Here is a 22,952-nt window from a genome sequence, read left to right on the forward strand (position 1 = left end):
GTGGGAGAAGTACAGGATATTTTATTTTATTTATCATGAATAGCCCAGACATGTACATGTTCACTGGAAGTGGGAGAAGTACAGGATATTTTATTTTATTTATAATGAATAACCCACACATGTACATGTTCACTGGAAGTGGGAGAAGTACAGGATATTTTATTTTATTTATAATGAATAACCCACACATATACATGTTCACTGGAAGTGGGAGAAGTACAGGATATTTTATTTTATTTATAATGAATAACCCACACATATACATGTTCACTGGAAGTGGGAGAAGTACAGGATATTTTATTTTATTTATAATGAAAAACCCACACATATACATGTTCACTGGAAGTGGGAGAAGTACAGGATATTTTATTTTATTTATAATGAATAACCCACACATGTACATGTTCACTGGAAGTGGGAGAAGTACAGGATATTTTATTTTATTTATAATGAATAACCCACACATGTACATGTTCACTGGAAGTGGGAGAAGTACAGGATATTTTATTTTATTTATAATGAATAACCCAGACATGTACATGTTCACTGGAAGTGGGAGAAGTACAGGATATTTTATTTTATTTATAATGAATAACCCACACATGTACATGTTCACTGGAAGTGGGAGAAGTACAGGATATTTTATTTTATTTATAATGAATAACCCACACATGTACATGTTCACTGGAAGTGGGAGAAGTACAAGATATTTTATTTTATTTATAATGAATAACCCACACATGTACATGTTCACTGGAAGTGGGAGAAGTACAGGATATTTTATTTTATTTATAATGAATAACCCACACATATACATGTTCACTGGAAGTGGGAGAAGTACAAGATATTTTATTTTATTTATAATGAATAACCCACACATATACATGTTCACTGGAAGTGGGAGAAGTACAGGATATTTTATTTTATTTATAATGAATAACCCACACATGTACATGTTCACTGGAAGTGGGAGAAGTACAGGATATATTTTATTTTATTTATAATGAATAACCCACACATGTACATGTTCACTGGAAGTGGGAGAAGTACAGGATATTTTATTTTATTTATAATGAATAACCCACACATGTACATGTTCACTGGAAGTGGGAGAAGTACGGGATATTTTATATTATTTATAATGAATAACCCAGACATATACATGTTCACTGGAAGTGGGAGAAGTACAGGATATTTTATTTTATTTATAATGAATAACCCACACATGTACATGTTCACTGGAAGTGGGAGAAGTACAGGATATTTTATTTTATTTATAATGAATAACCCACACATGTTCATGTTCACTGGAAGTGGGAGAAGTACAGGATATTTTATTTTATTTATAATGAATAACCCAGACATGTACATGTTCACTGGAAGTGGGAGAAGTACAGGATATTTTATTTTATTTATAATGAATAACCCACACATGTACATGTTCACTGGAAGTGGGAGAAGTACAGGATATTTTATTTTATTTATAATGAATAACCCACACATGTACATGTTCACTGGAAGTGGGAGAAGTACAGGATATTTTATTTTATTTATAATGAATAACCCACACATGTACATGTTCACTGGAAGTGGGAGAAGTACAGGATATTTTATTTTATTTATAATGAATAACCCACACATATACATGTTCACTGGAAGTGGGAGAAGTACAGGATATTTTATTTTATTTATAATGAATAACCCACACATATACATGTTCACTGGAAGTGGGAGAAGTACAGGATATTTTATTTTATTTATAATGAATAACCCACACATGTACATGTTCACTGGAAGTGGGAGAAGTACAGGATATTTTATTTTATTTATAATGAATAACCCACACATGTACATGTTCACTGGAAGTGGGAGAAGTACAGGATATATTTTATTTTATTTATAATGAATAACCCACACATGTACATGTTCACTGGAAGTGGGAGAAGTACAGGATATTTTATTTTATTTATAATGAATAACCCACACATGTACATGTTCACTGGAAGTGGGAGAAGTACAGGATATTTTATTTTATTTATAATGAATAACCCACACATATACATGTTCACTGAAAGTGGGAGAAGTACAGGATATTTTATTTATCATGAATAACCCACACATATACATGTTCACTGGAAGTGGGAGAAGTACAGGATATTTTATTTTATTTATAATGAATAACCCACACATGTACATGTTCACTGGAAGTGGGAGAAGTACAGGATATTTTATTTTATTTATCATGAATAACCCAGACATGTACATGTTCACTGGAAGTGGGAGAAGTACAGGATATTTTATTTTATTTATAATGAATAACCCACACATGTACATGTTCACTGGAAGTGGGAGAAGTACAGGATATTTTATTTTATTTATAATGAATAACCCACACATGTACATGTTCACTGGAAGTGGGAGAAGTACAGGATATTTTATTTTATTTATAATGAATAACCCACACATATACATGTTCACTGGAAGTGGGAGAAGTACAGGATATTTTATTTTATTTATAATGAATAACCCACACATATACATGTTCACTGGAAGTGGGAGAAGTACAGGATATTTTATTTATCATGAATAACCCACACATATACATGTTCACTGGAAGTGGGAGAAGTACAGGATATTTTATTTTATTTATAATGAATAACCCAGACATGTACATGTTCACTGGAAGTGGGAGAAGTACAGGATATTTTATTTTATTTATAATGAATAACCCACACATGTACATGTTCACTGGAAGTGGGAGAAGTACAGGATATTTTATTTTATTTATAATGAATAACCCACACATGTACATGTTCACTGGAAGTGGGAGAAGTACAGGATATTTTATTTTATTTATAATGAATAACCCACACATGTACATGTTCACTGGAAGTGGGAGAAGTACAGGATATTTTATTTTATTTATAATGAATAACCCACACATGTACATGTTCACTGGAAGTGGGAGAAGTACAGGATATTTTATTTTATTTATAATGAATAACCCACACATGTACATGTTCACTGGAAGTGGGAGAAGTACAGGATATTTTATTTTATTTATAATGAATAACCCACACATATACATGTTCACTGGAAGTGGGAGAAGTACAGGATATTTTATTTTATTTATAATGAATAACCCACACATATACATGTTCACTGGAAGTGGGAGAAGTACAGGATATTTTATTTTATTTATAATGAATAACCCACACATGTACATGTTCACTGGAAGTGGGAGAAGTACAGGATATTTTATTTTATTTATAATGAATAACCCACACATATACATGTTCACTGGAAGTGGGAGAAGTACAGGATATTTTATTTTATTTATCATGAATAACCCAGACATATACATGTTCACTGGAAGTGGGAGAAGTACAGGATATTTTATTTTATTTATCATGAATAACCCAGACATGTACATGTTCACTGGAAGTGGGAGAAGTACAGGATATTTTATTTTATTTATAATGAATAACCCAGACATGTACATGTTCACTGGAAGTGGGAGAAGTACAGGATATTTTATTTTATTTATCATGAATAACCCAGACATGTACATGTTCACTGGAAGTGGGAGAAGTACAGGATATTTTATTTTATTTATAATGAATAACCCACACATGTACATGTTCACTGGAAGTGGGAGAAGTACAGGATATTTTATTTTATTTATCATGAATAACCCAGACATATACATGTTCACTGGAAGTGGGAGAAGTACAGGATATTTTATTTTATTTATAATGAATAACCCAGACATGTACATGTTCACTGGAAGTGGGAGAAGTACAGGATATTTTATTTTATTTATAATGAATAACCCACACATGTACATGTTCACTGGAAGTGGGAGAAGTACAGGATATTTTATTTTATTTATAATGAATAACCCACACATATACATGTTCACTGGAAGTGGGAGAAGTACAGGATATTTTATTTTATTTATAATGAATAACCCACACATATACATGTTCACTGGAAGTGGGAGAAGTACAGGATATTTTATTTTATTTATAATGAATAACCCACACATATACATGTTCACTGGAAGTGGGAGAAGTACAGGATATTTTATTTTATTTATAATGAATAACCCAGACATGTACATGTTCACTGGAAGTGGGAGAAGTACAGGATATTTTATTTTATTTATAATGAATAACCCAGACATGTACATGTTCACTGGAAGTGGGAGAAGTACAGGATATTTTATTTTATTTATAATGAATAACCCACACATGTACATGTTCACTGGAAGTGGGAGAAGTACAGGATATTTTATTTTATTTATAATGAATAACCCACACATGTACATGTTCACTGGAAGTGGGAGAAGTACAGGATATTTTATTTTATTTATAATGAATAACCCACACATATACATGTTCACTGGAAGTGGGAGAAGTACAGGATATTTTATTTTATTTATAATGAATAACCCACACATGTACATGTTCACTGGAAGTGGGAGAAGTACAGGATATATTTTATTTTATTTATAATGAATAACCCACACATGTACATGTTCACTGGAAGTGGGAGAAATACAGGATATTTTATTTTATTTATCATGAATAACCCACACATGTACATGTTCACTGGAAGTGGGAGAAGTACGGGATATTTTATATTATTTATAATGAATAACCCAGACATATACATGTTCACTGGAAGTGGGAGAAGTACAGGATATTTTATTTTATTTATAATGAATAACCCACACATGTACATGTTCACTGGAAGTGGGAGAAGTACAGGATATTTTATTTTATTTATAATGAATAACCCACACATATACATGTTCACTGGAAGTGGGAGAAGTACAGGATATTTTATTTTATTTATAATGAATAACCCACACATATACATGTTCACTGGAAGTGGGAGAAGTACAGGATATTTTATTTTATTTATAATGAATAACCCACACATGTACATGTTCACTGGAAGTGGGAGAAGTACAGGATATATTTTATTTTATTTATAATGAATAACCCACACATGTACATGTTCACTGGAAGTGGGAGAAGTACAGGATATTTTATTTTATTTATCATGAATAACCCACACATGTACATGTTCACTGGAAGTGGGAGAAGTACGGGATATTTTATATTATTTATAATGAATAACCCAGACATATACATGTTCACTGGAAGTGGGAGAAGTACAGGATATTTTATTTTATTTATAATGAATAACCCACACATGTACATGTTCACTGGAAGTGGGAGAAGTACAGGATATTTTATTTTATTTATAATGAATAACCCACACATGTACATGTTCACTGGAAGTGGGAGAAGTACAGGATATTTTATTTTATTTATAATGAATAACCCACACATGTACATGTTCACTGGAAGTGGGAGAAGTACAGGATATTTTATTTTATTTATAATGAATAACCCACACATATACATGTTCACTGAAAGTGGGAGAAGTACAGGATATTTTATTTATCATGAATAACCCACACATATACATGTTCACTGGAAGTGGGAGAAGTACAGGATATTTTATTTTATTTATAATGAATAACCCACACATATACATGTTCACTGGAAGTGGGAGAAGTACAGGATATTTTATTTTATTTATAATGAATAACCCAGACATGTACATGTTCACTGGAAGTGGGAGAAGTACAGGATATTTTATTTTATTTATAATGAATAACCCACACATGTACATGTTCACTGGAAGTGGGAGAAGTACAGGATATTTTATTTTATTTATAATGAATAACCCACACATATACATGTTCACTGGAAGTGGGAGAAGTACAGGATATTTTATTTTATTTATAATGAATAACCCACACATATACATGTTCACTGAAAGTGGGAGAAGTACAGGATATTTTATTTATCATGAATAACCCACACATATACATGTTCACTGGAAGTGGGAGAAGTACAGGATATTTTATTTTATTTATAATGAATAACCCACACATATACATGTTCACTGGAAGTGGGAGAAGTACAGGATATTTTATTTTATTTATAATGAATAACCCAGACATGTACATGTTCACTGGAAGTGGGAGAAGTACAGGATATTTTATTTTATTTATAATGAATAACCCACACATGTACATGTTCACTGGAAGTGGGAGAAGTACAGGATATTTTATTTTATTTATAATGAATAACCCACACATGTACATGTTCACTGGAAGTGGGAGAAGTACAGGATATTTTATTTTATTTATAATGAATAACCCACACATGTACATGTTCACTGGAAGTGGGAGAAGTACAGGATATTTTATTTTATTTATAATGAATAACCCACACATGTACATGTTCACTGGAAGTGGGAGAAGTACAGGATATTTTATTTTATTTATAATGAATAACCCACACATGTACATGTTCACTGGAAGTGGGAGAAGTACAGGATATTTTATTTTATTTATAATGAATAACCCACACATATATATGTTCACTGGAAGTGGGAGAAGTACAGGATATTTTATTTTATTTATAATGAATAACCCACACATTTACATGTTCACTGGAAGTGGGAGAAGTACAGGATATTTTATTTTATTGATAATGAATAACCCACACATGTACATGTTCACTGGAAGTGGGAGAAGTACAGGATATTTTATTTTATTTATAATGAATAACCCACACATGTACATGTTCACTGGAAGTGGGAGAAGTACAGGATATTTTATTTTATTTATCATGAATAACCCACACATGTACATGTTCACTGGAAGTGGGAGAAGTACAGGATATTTTATATTATTTATAATGAATAACCCAGACATATACATGTTCACTGGAAGTGGGAGAAGTACAGGATATTTTATTTTATTTATAATGAATAACCCACACATGTACATGTTCACTGGAAGTGGGAGAAGTACAGGATATTTTATTTTATTTATAATGAATATCCCACACATGTTCATGTTCACTGGAAGTGGGAGAAGTACAGGATATTTTATTTTATTTATAATGAATAACCCACACATGTACATGTTCACTGGAAGTGGGAGAAGTACAGGATATTTTATTTTATTTATAATGAATAACCCACACATATACATGTTCACTGGAAGTGGGAGAAGTACAGGATATTTTATTTTATTTATAATGAATAACCCACACATATACATGTTCACTGGAAGTGGGAGAAGTACAGGATATTTTATTTATAATGAATAACCCACACATATACATGTTCACTGGAAGTGGGAGAAGTACAGGATATTTTATTTTATTTATAATGAATAACCCACACATATACATGTTCACTGGAAGTGGAATGTTCTGAAATCATAGCCAAACAATAAATGTAGCTACAAATAAAATCATTATAGTTCGAAACACCACGTAAGTAAAATATATGTTGGAAAATTAAAAAACAACTTCTCTTTAAGATCTGGATACTTTTTAAATCAAAATTTCCTATAAAGCTGCATATTCATGAAAGTTTATTTTACAGAGAAGAAAAATATTGAAACATAATATAAACAACAGATACAAGTGAAACAGATAGATTGCTTACCATTGCCCCATTACTTCTTTTTGATATTGTATATGTTTACATAAGATAATGTCTTAGATCCAGATCATGTTTTCTAGTGTGACAAGGAGTCTCAAACTTAAAGTGTCCATTAAACTTGGTACAGATCCAACATCCCTTCACAGATTTATTAATTACAAAACATGCTACGTCTACTCCTTGTTAAAAGTGCTTCAAAGTAATGAAGATCCAGAACCAACCTGTCATATACTGACTTACCATCTTACATAAGACATTTACATATGCCAGTCTACTAGTTTTCAAGAAATGTTCATGAAAACACAGGTGGGGGCTAGGTTATAAGTTTTTTTTCTAATACTAGCAGTAAGTGGTATAAAAACACTCACTCCACACCTAAATCTTTACTGTGTCTTGGTTTTCTCACGCGAGTGTATCATACGGGTGCCATTTTCAATTGTAATTGGTTGGAGATAAAGTAAATTGTTAGGACTTCTTGCTTCTTCACTGAATATTGTGGTAAAAATGAACAACTTTACTGACCACAGATATAAAGGATAGTTGTAATATTACAAACACTTACCACGTTCCCAAGGAAAATGTTTATCATGATAAAACTGGTTTGTGCAGTATTTCTAATAAAAAAGTTTTTAATGAAGTATTTATATGTGATGTTGGAAGTTATAACCATAACTTCAAGTGACTTTGTTATCAGCTAGTTTTATGAGCTATATTAAACTTATAACATCTTCTCCCAGGACTTAAAAAAAATGGACTATGATTTTATTTTACAAACTAAACACTGAATAGCTAAGAATGTTTCTACATTCAGTAAACTTTATCTTGTGAAATAATCTTTGAGATAGCTGCTTGGACGATTTCCTGGTTTTCAACACATAACACCTGCTGTTAAAGAAGCCCTACGTTGTTTATAGAAAAACTCACACATAACTCAGATCTTTAATATAGATAGTATACATCACGTTTTTCAAACTGCAGGTTTGATAATTTATAAAACAATGAAGTACTGAAAAATTATTCGACCTTAACACAGAAAGAAGTTACAAGATTATTAATGTTTAACAATGGCTGGATTTCACATAGATCTACTGTATGTTTCTCCTTCTATTAAAACAAACAACACAAACATAAAATGTTAAAACTTAACATTCTAGTGCAGACATACAAGTTCCAAGTGTTCTGAACTGTGTAAACTCAATGCACAGCGACACACAACCAAACATTTACTTTAATAATTACAACCCACTGTAGAGTTTCAGTCACATCAAATGGTTTTCACTTCAGATGAGTTTCACAGAAGAACTACAATGAATTGTCCAAGTCTCGAGGAAGAATTCCCAAAGACTGCAAACAAACAGTAGCTGTTACAGCTTTGGCTTGTTTCTTACTTGGGCTTGAAACAGCAGGCTGGTAATCTACACCATTCACTCGAACCTGTGAACACAGGATAACACAATGTTGATAAGTACACATAAAAATAATGTGTCTGTCTGGGAGTTACCACAGGTTCCAAGGAATTAACTGGTAACATAATTAATGTGAATATCTATCTATAAAATAAGGTTGTCCAACTGTCTATTTGTTTGTTACCATATGCTGTAAGGAAATGGCTAATAACACTATGTCAAAATCTATCTATAAAACAAGGTTGTCTGATTGTCAGTGTGTTACAACAAGTTGTAAGGAACTGGCTAATAACACTATGCCATCTATTTATAAAACAAGGTTATCCAATTGTCAGTGTGTTACTACAAGTTGTGAGGAGCTAACTGACAACACTATGTCAACATCTTTCCATAAAATACGACTGTTCAATTGTCTGTATGTTACCACAAGTTGTGAAGAACTGGTTAATAACACAATGTCAACATCTGTCTGTAAAACAAGGTTGTCTAATTGTTAATGTGTTACAACAAGTTGTAAGGAACTGGCTTACAACACTATGTCACCATCTATTTATAAAACAAGGTTGTCCAATTGTTAATGTGTTACAACAAATTGTAAGGAACTGGCTAACAACACTATGTTACCATCTATTTATAAAACAAGGTTGTCCAATTCTTAATTGTTACAACAAGTTGTAAGGAGCTGGCTAACAACACTATGTCACCATCCATTTATAAAACAAGGTTGTCCAATTGTCAATGTGTTACAAGTTCTGAGAAACTGGCTAATAACACTATGTCATCTATTTATAAAACAAAGTTGTCCAATAGTAACAGTGTGTTACTACAAGTTGTAAGGAGCTAACTGACAACACTATGTCAACATATGTCCATAAAACAAGGTTGTCCAATTGTCAGTGTGTTACCACAAATTGTGAGAAACTGGCTGACAACATTATGCAGACATCTATCTATGCTTACTTTAAACAGAAATGTCTTTTTGTGGGAAGGTCCACTTTCATTGACTAGACTGAACTGTGGGGGATCCCAACGTCTCTTTGTACAGAGTTCCATTATGGCCGATACAGGATGTTTACCTAAATAGAAACAAAAGTACATCAAATTCTATATTTTCAAGTTCAGTTACTATACCAATTCAGGATGGATTGAAGCCATTAACAGATTATACATACAAGTACCCACCCAACTTGAAAGAATCAAAATATTTTTTAAAGTTTAATACCTTACATTTGTAACCAAAGAAAAAATTTCTTGTTCTAATAAAGACAAAAACAAACAAATAATCACCGAATAAGCAACTCCTTGAAAGCTAATCTTTGTCTAATCATGTAATTGCTGCTATTTAATATCAGTGTGAATATTGTATTATCTACTAAATGGTATTAATAAAGACACTGTGGTTTGACACAGCTGAGAATATTGTATTATCTACTAAATGGTATTAATAAAGACACTATGGTTTGACACAGCTGTGAATATTGTATTATCTACTAAGTGGTATTAATAAAGACACTGTGGTTTGACACAGCTGTGAATATTGTATTATCTACTAAATGGTATTAATAAAGACACTGTGGTTTGACACAGCTATGAATATTGTATTATTTACTTAATGGTATTAATAAAGACACTGTAGTTTGATACAGCTGTGAATATTGTATTATCTACTAAATGGTATTATTAAAGACACTGTGGATTGACACAGCTGTGAATATTGTATTATCTACTAAATGGTATTAATAAAGACACTGTAGTTTGACACAGCTGTGAATATTGTATTATCTACTAAATGGTATTAATAAAGACACTGTGGTTTGACACAGCTATGAATATTGTATTATCTACTAAATGGTATTAATAAAAACACTAGTTTGACACAGCTTTGAATATTGTATTATCTACTAAATGGTATTAATAAAGACACTGTAGTTTGACACAGACAGCTGTGAATATTGTATTATCTACTAAATGGTATTAATAAAGACAATGTAGTTTGACACAGCTGTGAATATTGTATTATCTACTAAATGGTATTAATAAAGACACTGTGGTTTGACACAGCTATGAATATTGTATTATCTACTAAATGGTATTAATAAAACACTAGTTTGACACAGCTTTGAATATTGTATTATCTACTAAATGGTATTATTAAAGACACTGTAGTTTGACACAGACAGCTGTGAATATTGTATTATCTACTAAATGGTATTAATAAAGACACTGTAGTTTGACACAGACAGCTGTGAATATTGTATTATCTACTAAATGGTATTAATAAAGACAATGTAGTTTGACACAGCTGTGAATATTGTATTATCTACTAAATGGTATTAATAAAGATACTGTGGTTTGACACAGCTGTGAATATTGTATTATTTACTAAATGGTATTAATAAAGACACTGTAGTTTGACACAGCTGTGAATATTGTATTATCTACTAAGTGGTATTAATAAAGACACTGTGGTTTGACACAGCTATGAATATTGTATTATCTACTAAATGGTATTAATAAAAACACTAGTTTGACACAGCTTTGAATATTGTATTATCTACTAAATGGTATTAATAAAGACACTGTAGTTTGATACAGCTGTGAATATTGTATTATCTACTAAATGGTATTATTAAAGACACTGTGGATTGACACAGCTGTGAATATTGTATTATCTACTAAATGGTATTAATAAAGACACTGTAGTTTGACACAGCTGTGAATATTGTATTATCTACTAAATGGTATTAATAAAAACACTAGTTTGACACAGCTTTGAATATTGTATTATCTACTAAATGGTATTATTAAAGACACTGTAGTTTGACACAGACAGCTGTGAATATTGTATTATCTACTAAATGGTATTAATAAAGACACTGTAGTTTGACACAGACAGCTGTGAATATTGTATTATCTACTAAATGGTATTAATAAAGACAATGTAGTTTGACACAGCTGTGAATATTGTATTATCTACTAAATGGTATTAATAAAGATACTGTGGTTTGACACAGCTGTGAATATTGTATTATCTACTAAATGGTATTAATAAAGACACTGTAGTTTGACACAGCTGTGAATATTGTATTATCTACTAAGTGGTATTAATAAAGACAATGTGGTTTGACACAGCTGTGAATATTGTATTATCTACTAAATGGTATTAATAAAGACACTGTGGTTTGACACAGCTGTGAATATTGTATTATCTACTAAATGGTATTAATAAAGACACTGTGGATTGACACAGCTGTGAATATTGTATTATCTACTAAATGGTATTAATAAAGACACTGTAGTTTGACAGAGCTATGAATATTGTATTATCTACTAAATGGTATTAATATAGACACTGTGGTTTGACACAGCTAGGAATATTGTATTATCTACTAAATGGTATTAATAAAGACACTGTAGTTTGACACAGACAGCTGTGAATATTGTATTATCTACTAAATGGTATTAATAAAGACACTGTAGTTTGACATAGACAGCTGTGAATATTGTATTATCTACTAAGTGGTATTAATAAAGACACTGTGGTTTGACACAGCTGTGAATATTGTATTATCTACTAAATGGTATTAATAAAGACACTGTGGTTTGACACAGCTATGAATATTGTATTATTTACTTAATGGTATTAATAAAGACACTGTGGTTTGACACAGCTGTGAATATTGTATTATCTACTAAATGGTATTAATAAAGACACTGTAGTTTGACACAGCTGTGAATATTGTATTATCTACTAAATGGTATTAATAAAGACACTGTGGTTTGACACAGCTGTGAATATTGTATTATCTACTAAATATTATTAATAAAGACACTGTGGTTTGACACAGCTGTGAATATTGTATTATCTACTAAAGTTAATCCAAAACACCTCTTTAAAAATATGGAGTTTAGGTAGAAACTATAACAGTAAAAGTATGGATTTTAGTTAGGGATAATAACTGTAACAATATAGTGTTTAGTTAGGGATAATGACTATAACAATATAGAGTTTAGTTAGGGATGACAATAACAATATAGAGTTTAGTTAGGGATGACAATAACAATATAGTGTTTACTTAAGGATAACTGTAACAATATAGTGTTTAGTAGGGATGGTGACTGTAGCAATATAGAGTTTAGTTAGAGATGATAACTGTAAAAATATAGTGTTAATTAAAGATGATAACTGTACAAATATAGAGTTAGGGATAAGTGTAAAAATATGGAGTTTAGTTTGGGATGATAACTGTAACAATAGAAAGTTTAGTTAGGTATGATAACTGTAAAGATATAGTGTTCAGTTAAAGATGATAACTATAACAATATAGAGTTTAGTTAGGGATGATAACTGTAACAATATAGAGTTTAGTTAGGGATGATAACTGCAAAGATATAGTGTTCAGTTAAAGATGATAACTGTAACAATATAGTGTTCAGTTAGAGATGATAACTGTAAAAATATAGAGTTTAGTTAGGGATGATAACTGTAACAATATAGTGTTTAGTTAGAGATGATAACTGTAACAATATAGTGTTCAGTTAAAGATGATAACTGTAACAATATAGAGTTTAGTTAGGGATGATATCTGTAACAATATAGTGTTCAGTTAAAGATGATAACTGTAACAATATAGAGTTTAGTTAGGGATGATGACTGTAACAATATAGTGTTTAGTAGGGATGGTGACTGTAGCAATATAGAGTTTAGTTAGAGATAATAACTGTAAAAATATAGTGTTAATTTAAGATGATAACTGTACAAATATAGAGTTAGGGATAAGTGTAAAAATATGGAGTTTAGTTTGGGATGATAACTGTAACAATAGAAAGTTTAGTTAGGTATGATAACTCTAAAGATATCGTGTTCAGTTAAAGATGATAACTAACAATATAGTGTTTAGTAGGGATGGTGACTGTAGCAATATAGAGTTTAGTTAGAGATGGTAACTGTAAAAATATAGTGTTAATTAAAGATGATAACTGTACAAATATAGAGTTAGGGATAAGTGTAAAAATATGGAGTTTAGTTTGGGATGATAACTGTAAAGATATAGTGTTCAGTTAAAGATGATAACTGTAACAATATAGAGGTTAGTTAGGGATGATAACTGTAACAATATAGTGTTCAGTTAAAGATGATAACTGTAACAATATAGAGTTTAATTAGGGATGATGGCTATAACAATACAGAGTTTAGTTAGGGATGACTATAACAATATAGAGTTTAGTTAGGGATGATGACTAACAATATAGTGTTTAGTAGGGATGGTAACTGTAGCAATATAGAGTTTAGTTAGGGATGATAACTGTAAAAATATAGTGTTCAGTTAAAGATGATAACTGTAACAATATAGAGTTTAGTTAGGGATGATGACTATAACAATATAGAGTTTAGTTAGGGATGATGACTATAACAATATAGAGTTTAGTTAGGGATGATGACTATAACAATATAGAGTTTAGTTAGGGATTACTATAACAATATAGAGTTTAGTTAGGGATTACTATAACAATATAGAGTTTAGTTAGGGATTACTATAACAATATAGAGTTAGGGATGATGACTATAACAATATAGTTTAGTTAGGGATGACTATAACAATATAGAGTTTAGTTAGAGATGATGACTATAACAATATAGAGTTTAGTTAGGGATGACTATAACAATATAGAGTTTAGTTAAAGATGATAACTGTAAAGATATAGTGTTCAGTTATAGATGATAACTGTAACAATATAGAGTTTAGTTAGGGATGATAACTGTAACAATATAGAGTTTAGTTAGGGATGATAACTGTAAAAATATAGAGTTTAGTTATGGATGATAACTGTAACAATATAGTGTTCAGTTAAAGATGATAACTGTAACAATATAGAGTTTAGTTAGGGATGATAACTGTAACAATATAGAGTTTAGTTAGAGATAACTGTAACAATATAGTGTTCAGTTAAAGAAGATAACTGTAACAATATAGTGTTTAATTAGGGATGATAACTGTAAAAATATAGTGTTTAGATAAAGATGACAACTGTAACAATATATACTTTGGGATGATAACTGTAACAATATATTGTGTTTAGTTAAGGAAAATAACTAACAGTATAGTGTTTAGTTACAGATGATAACTAAAAATATAGATTTTAGGTAGAAATGATAACTGTAGAAACTAGTGAGTATTGATAATTAGTTTATTTGTTGAATTTTCTATAGCATTGCTCAAAATTTAGCTGCATTAACCATCTCTAGTTTAGAAATGATATTATAGAAGTAAAGCAGCTAGTCACTACCACTTACCAACAACTCTGATACTACAATATATGAAGGATTGATTGTCACATCATAATGTTCTCACAGCTGAAAGGGAGAGGTTGTTTAGTAATAAGATTAAACTACTGACCAGTAGGTTATGTACTGAGTGCTCTAACCACCAGGTTACACAAGATAAGTACTGAGAGGGAAAATAAAAATAAATACTAGATAACAATTGAACCCCCAATATATAAAGAATTGAAACGAATTTTTAAGAGGAATAGTTGATAGAATATCTACAAAACAATGGTTTGAAGTTGTGTATCTGTAACTTAGCTTTTCAAAGGAAGACTAGTTAATAGAATATCTACAAAACAAAGGTTTGAAGTTGTGTATCTGTAACTTAGCTTTTCAAAGGAAGACTAGTTAATAGAATATCTACAAAACAAAGGTTTGAAGTTGTGTATCTGTAACTTAGCTTTTCAAAGGAAGACTAGTTAATAGAATATCTACAAAACAATGGTTTGAAGTTGTGTATCTGTAACTTTGCTTTTCAAAGGAAGACTAGTTAATAGAATATCTACAAAACAATGGTTTGAAGTTGTGTATCTGTAACTTAGCTTTTCAAAGGAAGATTAGTTAATAGAATATCTACAAAACAATGGTTTGAAGTTGTGTATCTGTAACTTAGCTTTTCAAAGGAAGACTAGTTAATAGAATATCTACAAAACAATGGTTTGAAGTTGTGTATCTGTAACTTAGCTTTTCAAAGGAAGACTAGTTAATAGAATATCTGCAAAACAATGGTTTGAAGTTGTGTATCTGTAACTTTGCTTTTCAAAGGAAGACTAGTTAATAGAATATCTACAAAACAATGGTTTGAAGTTGTGTATCTGTAACTTAGCTTTTCAAAGGAAGACTAGTTAATAGAATATCTGCAAAACAATGGTTTGAAGTTGTGTATCTGTAACTTAGCTTTTCAAAGGAAGACTAGTTAATAGAATATCTACAAAACAATGGTTTGAAGTTGTGTATCTGTAACTTAGCTTTTCAAAGGAAGACTAGTTAATAGAATATCTACAAAACAATGGTTTGAAGTTGTGTATCTGTAACTTAGCCTTTCAAAGGAAGATTAGTTAATAGAATATCTACAAAACAATGGTTTGAAGTTGTGTATCTGTAACTTAGCTTTTCAAAGGAAGACTAGTTAATAGAATATCTACAAAACAATGGTTTGAAGTTGTGTATCTGTAACTTAGCTTTTCAAAGGAAGACTAGTTAATAGAATATCTACAAAACAATGGTTTGAAGTTGTGTATCTGTAACTTAGCTTTTCAAAGGAAGACTAGTTAATAGAATATCTACAAAACAATGGTTTGAAGTTGTGTATCTGTAACTTAGCTTTTCAAAGGAACTGTCAATGACTGTTTTTTCTAGTGGAAATAACACAAAACTAGATAATTAAAACCTGTGGTGAGTCCAACATTATAACGTTTCCACATCTAGTTCTGCTGGTTGATCAGTGTTTCATGTTGATATATGTAAAAGTGATGTCACTACCTGGATGGATACATTCATGTAGGTCATATGTTTAAAATAAAGGTAGTGGCCGAAAAATAGAAATATTTCACAACATATTATATCGACTATAGTGCATCATTAGTGTAATTTTATTTTTTAATGAAAAACCATTTCATATTTCAGACATGAAACTGCTAATCAGTTGATACTCATACAACAAAGCATGGAAAATACTACTATTTAAATATATAATAAAATAACTTACCTGAAAAGGTTTTAGCAATACTAGTAAAAATTGTCTTTTTTTTCATTTCACTTCCTGCCACTAGTCCTGTAAGTTTAAAATATTACAAGTTTAATTTATTCAACATTAAATAGCTACTACAACAGTCTGATACAACAGTATGAGACACAGTGAAGATATTTTAAAACTTTTAGTGCTAGCTGTAGATAAGAAAAACTTCAGATAAATGTTTATTTATTCTACCTAACATTTTGGGTTACAAAACTGACTTTAAACAATAGCAACCACAAAGAATATAAAACTACAACAAAATAACAAAATGGTGTATGACTAAAAGTGTTGTTAAGTCACAGACAATGAATGTTAAACAAAAGTATCATAGGAGCCAGACATTTTATCTGTTAATGGAAGAGTCTTCTGATTAAATGAAAGGTTCTGAAAGTTTTTGTTTAATAAATCTAAAATAAAGTGTCTCATTAATTATGTGCAGGATATGTTTGGCTTCTTTGTTGTCAAGATTTGCATAATGTTTTCTTTGAAGTGACCATGAATTGGATGACAGTACTCACTAATGTATGTGGCTGAACACTGTGTACCTGTCATTTCATAGACATTGTTGCTAAGTGTTCAGGATTTCTGTTAAACAATTTAATTGATCTATCTTATTTTTTACATGGAGCTTGAATTATTTTGCTATAGCTGAATGTTTAGATATTCCTGGGAAGTAGGTAAGCTAAGAGTAAGACACAGGTTTGGGAAGCTAAATTTATTAAGTTAATTTATAAGTCTCTCTTCTAGGATTTAAGATTGTGAGCTTGAAATGCCCAAGAATGATTAAAAACATAAAAAGAGGAAAAGTTTGAACTAAAGTTTGATGATGGAAAACAAATTGTTTTCTTCAAAACATAAAACTTGAAGTTAAATGGTATGATCAGTTTAATAAGATCATACAAGATAAAGATTCTTCTAAATATATAAATCAGCTATTTAGTGTTTCTCAGTGTACATTAACAGCTGTAGAATAAGGAAGGTTAGAAACTGGATATTTCATACAAAGTAACCCACCATTGAATAAAAATTGGAGAATCTACCAAGATAATGAAAGAGGTTGTAAACATGAAGGTGTTTCATTTAACAATTATCTCTGGCACCACAAGAAGAATTAAATGTGTCCAGATAAGAACAAACTAGTGTGAAGGTGTTGTTGTTGTTGTTTATAGATAAAACTGAAAATGTTAATAAGGTAGAATTAATAATAAATTGTCACAGTCTTTATGAGGACTAGACAGTAATCCATCAGAGTCCAGAGTAAACCTTGGACTCACTTGACTTACTCAAGTGACTTACATAATGAGTTTTCTGAAGAATTAATAATAAATTGTCACAGTCTTTATGAGGACTAGACAGTAATCCATCAGAGTCCAGAGTAAACCTTGGACTCACTTGACTTACTCAAGTGACTTACATAATGAGTTTTCTGAAAGTTAAATATGTTTCTCATAAAGTCTAAAATGAACAATTTACTCTTGAATCTATTGCATTAACTTTCAATTATTATTATAATTTAGTTAAGTTTAGAGATCATTCTTTCTCTATACATTCAAAAAGTCTTGTTGCTTCACACTGTACAAACAATGATGATAAATATATTTTTATTTAGAAAGATTAACCTGTTGACTGCAAGTATTTCAACTGCTACAATGCAACTCTAATGCTTCTTCATTTTGTAACTTTTTTCATGATGTCTTTTTGGATCAAAAGTGGAACAATTTGTAAGTTGATCAAATACATTATGGTACTGCCATCTAGCGTTAAAGTTAGGTATTATTGAGAAGGAGTTAACTCGTCCTTGGCACTGTGCTACCGATAGGCTTGGATGAGTTATCTCGTCTACGGCATTGAACAGGTTAAGCCTTCCTAAATTATTCACTTTTGGTATGACTCATACTAGGTTTCAGTTTAATATGTTGTGTGGTTTAATGTTTAATCAATTTAAAATTATAACTTCCTTATATCCTTCCTCTCTATTGATTTAGGTATGTTGACAATATTCTTGTAGTTTACCACATGTCAGATTATTTCAGGAAGATCATTGTAAGTTAGACACCAGTAATATTTTTATTAAATATTCTGAACAAAAAAAATCATTAGAATTTTTAAATGTTTTTATCATTAAATCAGAAAAAAGTTTCCAAACATTTGTTTACTGTAAATCTACACATTCAAACATTTATCTACTGTGTAGACACTCAAGCACAGAAACTCTTTCAAGTAAAGTTAAACAAATGTGTGATTGCAAAGAAAGTTTCCTTCTGTACATTAAACATTACTTTGTAAGAGTCAAATGGATATCTAACTAGAAGTTGTTAACAAGTTCTAAGACTCCAATAACTCTTCTTTAAACTTTCACGAGAACCAAATACTTTTCTGCTTACTGTATGTCCCAAGGGTAGCCAGTGCTATTATAAAACAACGTACAAATAACGAAATGTGTTGACATCACACAGAAGTGTTAAATATATGAATTTACTGTTTACCTTTCAGAAACAAGCATATATAATGTGTTTTTATTTTGAATTATTAAAAAATGTTTGTGTGTGTTACACATTGTGTCTAGTCTTTTATTTCTTTTTCAAGCTCAAGTTACTTTCAGATAAATTTTGTAACTTTCCAGTCTATGCTTCCATTATAAAGCAGACCTACCCAATACAACCTGAGGAGATCACTTTAACCTAAAAATACCACAGAGTAAGTGGAAAGGAGAAATTTTGTTTCAGTGTCCACAATGTATTGTTGTGAAGAATTCTGTTTTTACCCTTTTTTAAATTCTTGTGTTCTACAAGTTTAGAAAAAGAAATCTAACTTAAGGAATGTTACTTCCTACAAGTAGAAGTATTCACAACTAAGAGATAGATATATGAGAGAGATGTTGAATTTAGAAGTTCGGAACATAGGACATTTATCAATGATGTTGAGGTTTTGATTTTGAACAACAAAACAACAAGCTCAAGAAGTTTAGGAGAGATCAGGAGTATCTAGATCAACAGGCTGATCTTGTGAATTAATCTTGTCATGATAGAAGCATAGATGACTGAGGATGTGAGTTAAAATGGTATCTAGTGGGTCCAAGACTGCACAGTAGTCTCAACAGAAGCTGACAGGCTGTTACAACCCAGAGTAATGCAACCTCAACTTTACTTCAGAGAAGTCAAGAATGACTACTGGATGAAGTCCGTTGGTCAGAACTGTTTCCCCAGTAGGCAAGCAGTGGGCACTGTCCAGAAAATACCATAAACTATGAGGCAGAAGAGCCTCTTATGGCTAGGAAGTATACTGCTAAGAATCACAAAGAAATCTGGGATTGTAAATAAAACCTAGATGATGTGTAGAGAGAAGAATATTGTTCTAGATGAGGGCTTCACTAATCATCCAAAGGTTAGTATCTCTGAGTATGGCTACTGCACTATACTCACAAACTGGCAGCATCAAAATATGGATGAGAATCTGCAAGAATGATACTTTCCTCACCTCCACTGATCCCTGTGAGCAAAATCTACTTTCATCTTCAAAGATGCAGAGAAACAGATTTATACAATACTTTTAGACAGAATCTGTCTGGAACAGTTAATCTCAAGATTAAGCAATCCAATGACTCATCCTAAGCTTAAACTAAGTGGTTTGGCTTTGCACTCCATCAAGCACCCGTATGAGGTGCAACTGGAAAAATGAGAAGTTACAAGCAAGTTTTGTTGATAATTCAACTCAATGAAGAGTCAAATAATTCCTTGGGATGAGTTAAAAGTTCAAATGAGGAGTGCTATTTAGAGTATAGTTGTTTATGCATCACAAAGACATCCTGATAGATAAGTTCATTGAGTGACTTCATGAAGATATCTTGATGGATGAGTTCAATGAAAGACTTCCAGACAAAATGATGAGGTGTCATGTTGGTGTGAGAAATAAACTCTCTCTTACAGAGGTAGTTTCATGAAGACCAAGTGAAATGAGGCATCTCTGAGCCTGTAGCTGGAGAAGTTACACCTTATTTAAATGTCCTACACAAGGACCACAGCATGTTATACAACAATATTACTAGAATATGATTTTGTCATAGTGTATTACTTGGTCCCCCAAAAGGGACTGCACATAAGATGTCAGGTTTATGAAATGCTCTGATCCTGGGCATCATTTTCAAGTTGCAACCACTTTTGTCACAGCACTATCATGCCAAGTAGTAGGTGATTCCATAGTTAACTCATAATAAGCACTGGACAGAGCAACTGAAAGACCAAGATCAAATACAGGTGATCCTGGCCATGCAGCAAGGTAAAGCTCAGCCAGCACAAATGGAGGGATTTAGCATGAACACATTTAACCCATGGCACTTGTCCAGTCAGTTGCAAGAACACATTGTGCTGTAACATATTTACAACCCACTGAACTTTGTGGCAAATTGTGATCCCAGAAGCTCTACAAAACATTCCACCTGGTCCTCAATAGATTCTCTCCCTGGAAAAAAGTATTATGTTTCTAAACACAGTGAAGGAGTTGTGATTCTTTCAACTGAATGTCAACATGAGTAATAAGAATTTTAATATTCTTGGTTCAGCTTAACTGAGCCAGTGGTTATTTATATTTCGATGCCTAAAAAAAAATAGTTTGATGGTTCTTAGATGTCAGCACATTATGGAACTGCATGAGTAAGAGGCAGCCTGTTATTAGCTACTAGAGTATGTGAATATTTGAAATGGTGATACACATATGAGAGAATATATCAATACAAATAAGTAGATATGTGTGATCTGTCACAATTGTGTGCTAATGTTAACATTTTCCTAAATTTGAAATGTATTTCCAATAAAACTTATCTCCCATCACACTTATGGCTATTGCTTAATTGCCTACATTCATCCTCACTCTCCAAACGTGTGAACAATGTACATTCTACTTACTCCCAGAATTATGGGTAGAACATGGAATAACTGTGATCAACCAAGAACTCAGGATGGGACCACTTCACATTTGGAATTATGAGGAGATAGCAGACCTTCATCCATGAATAATGTACTGAATCTATACTGATCAAACATAAGACCCATAGACAACCCAACTGGATATCAGAATATCCAGTATGAACTACTATTATGAGTAGGCTCCCAAGCAGGCTGTTTGCCACTCTTATTGACATGAGGGAAAAATATCCATGGACCTGGGTAGGAAGGCCCCCAACTTTGCCCTCTTTTCCAAGAGTAGAGGAATTTAATACTTTGTAGAAAAATCCTTTGTCCACCATCCCAGTGACTGGACACTGGGGATGGTAAGGACTCCCTAGTTCCTCCAGTAGAATCTGGTGAGTAATGTACAATGGGGAGTCCTGAGGAACAGTGCAATAGATGAGCCAAGTTCCCTAAATATTTAGACAAATCATTCCTGATTTATTTAATACAATGATCAGCAGAGATGGGCAGGATCACTTTACACTTTGTTCATGATAATCCATGAATGGTGGTCCAACATAGTATAGTAATATCACCCAGTCAGCCTCATTTCTGTATAGCCTATTGCAACATAAATAAAGGATTCTGATCAGTGATTGCTAGTGAAGAATTGGTTTAATAAAAACAACTTGTTTGGGCAACATTTGCCACAGAGTATAATATTGAAAGAACCAGTTAAGGGACATTTGCCACAGAGTATAACATTGAAAAAACCAGTTAAGGGACTCTAAAAAGTAGCAATGAAAAGACTGACCCCTCTATATAATCTAGATGAAATTATTATGATTGCTGCAGGAGGTAGACAAAAATCCTCATATAAAGAAACTGCCAGATCAGGCAAATAATGTGAGATAAAAGTATTGGGAGAGATCTCCATACAAGATCACATGATGACTTCCAGTGGGCAATTTGACCAGGCTGCTAAGGACACAGAAAGATGACAAATCTGATTAGATATGACTTGCAGAAGAATTCTCACCTTCAAAGAGCCC

At 31.6% G+C, this 22,952-nt stretch overlaps 1 protein-coding gene across 1 annotated transcript in view; it reads right to left on the reverse strand.

Moving 5' to 3' along the window:
* Positions 1–8,472: 8,472 nt before the first annotated feature.
* The window catches only part of LOC143223791 (protein Son-like), a 96,037-nt gene continuing 81,557 nt past the window's right edge, over positions 8,473–22,952 (reverse strand). Inside the window, exons 6-8 of the mRNA XM_076452220.1 lie at positions 16,985–17,050; positions 9,909–10,024; positions 8,473–8,976 (exon numbers count right to left, since the gene is read on the reverse strand). Coding sequence (XP_076308335.1) covers positions 8,845–8,976; positions 9,909–10,024; positions 16,985–17,050 — 314 coding nt within the window. The 3' untranslated portion in view covers positions 8,473–8,844. The remainder of the gene's footprint in view (positions 8,977–9,908; positions 10,025–16,984; positions 17,051–22,952) is intronic.

The sequence above is a fragment of the Tachypleus tridentatus genome, chromosome 8, assembly GCF_004210375.1.
Source record: "Tachypleus tridentatus isolate NWPU-2018 chromosome 8, ASM421037v1, whole genome shotgun sequence".
NCBI classification, from domain to species: Eukaryota; Metazoa; Arthropoda; class Merostomata; order Xiphosura; family Limulidae; genus Tachypleus; species Tachypleus tridentatus.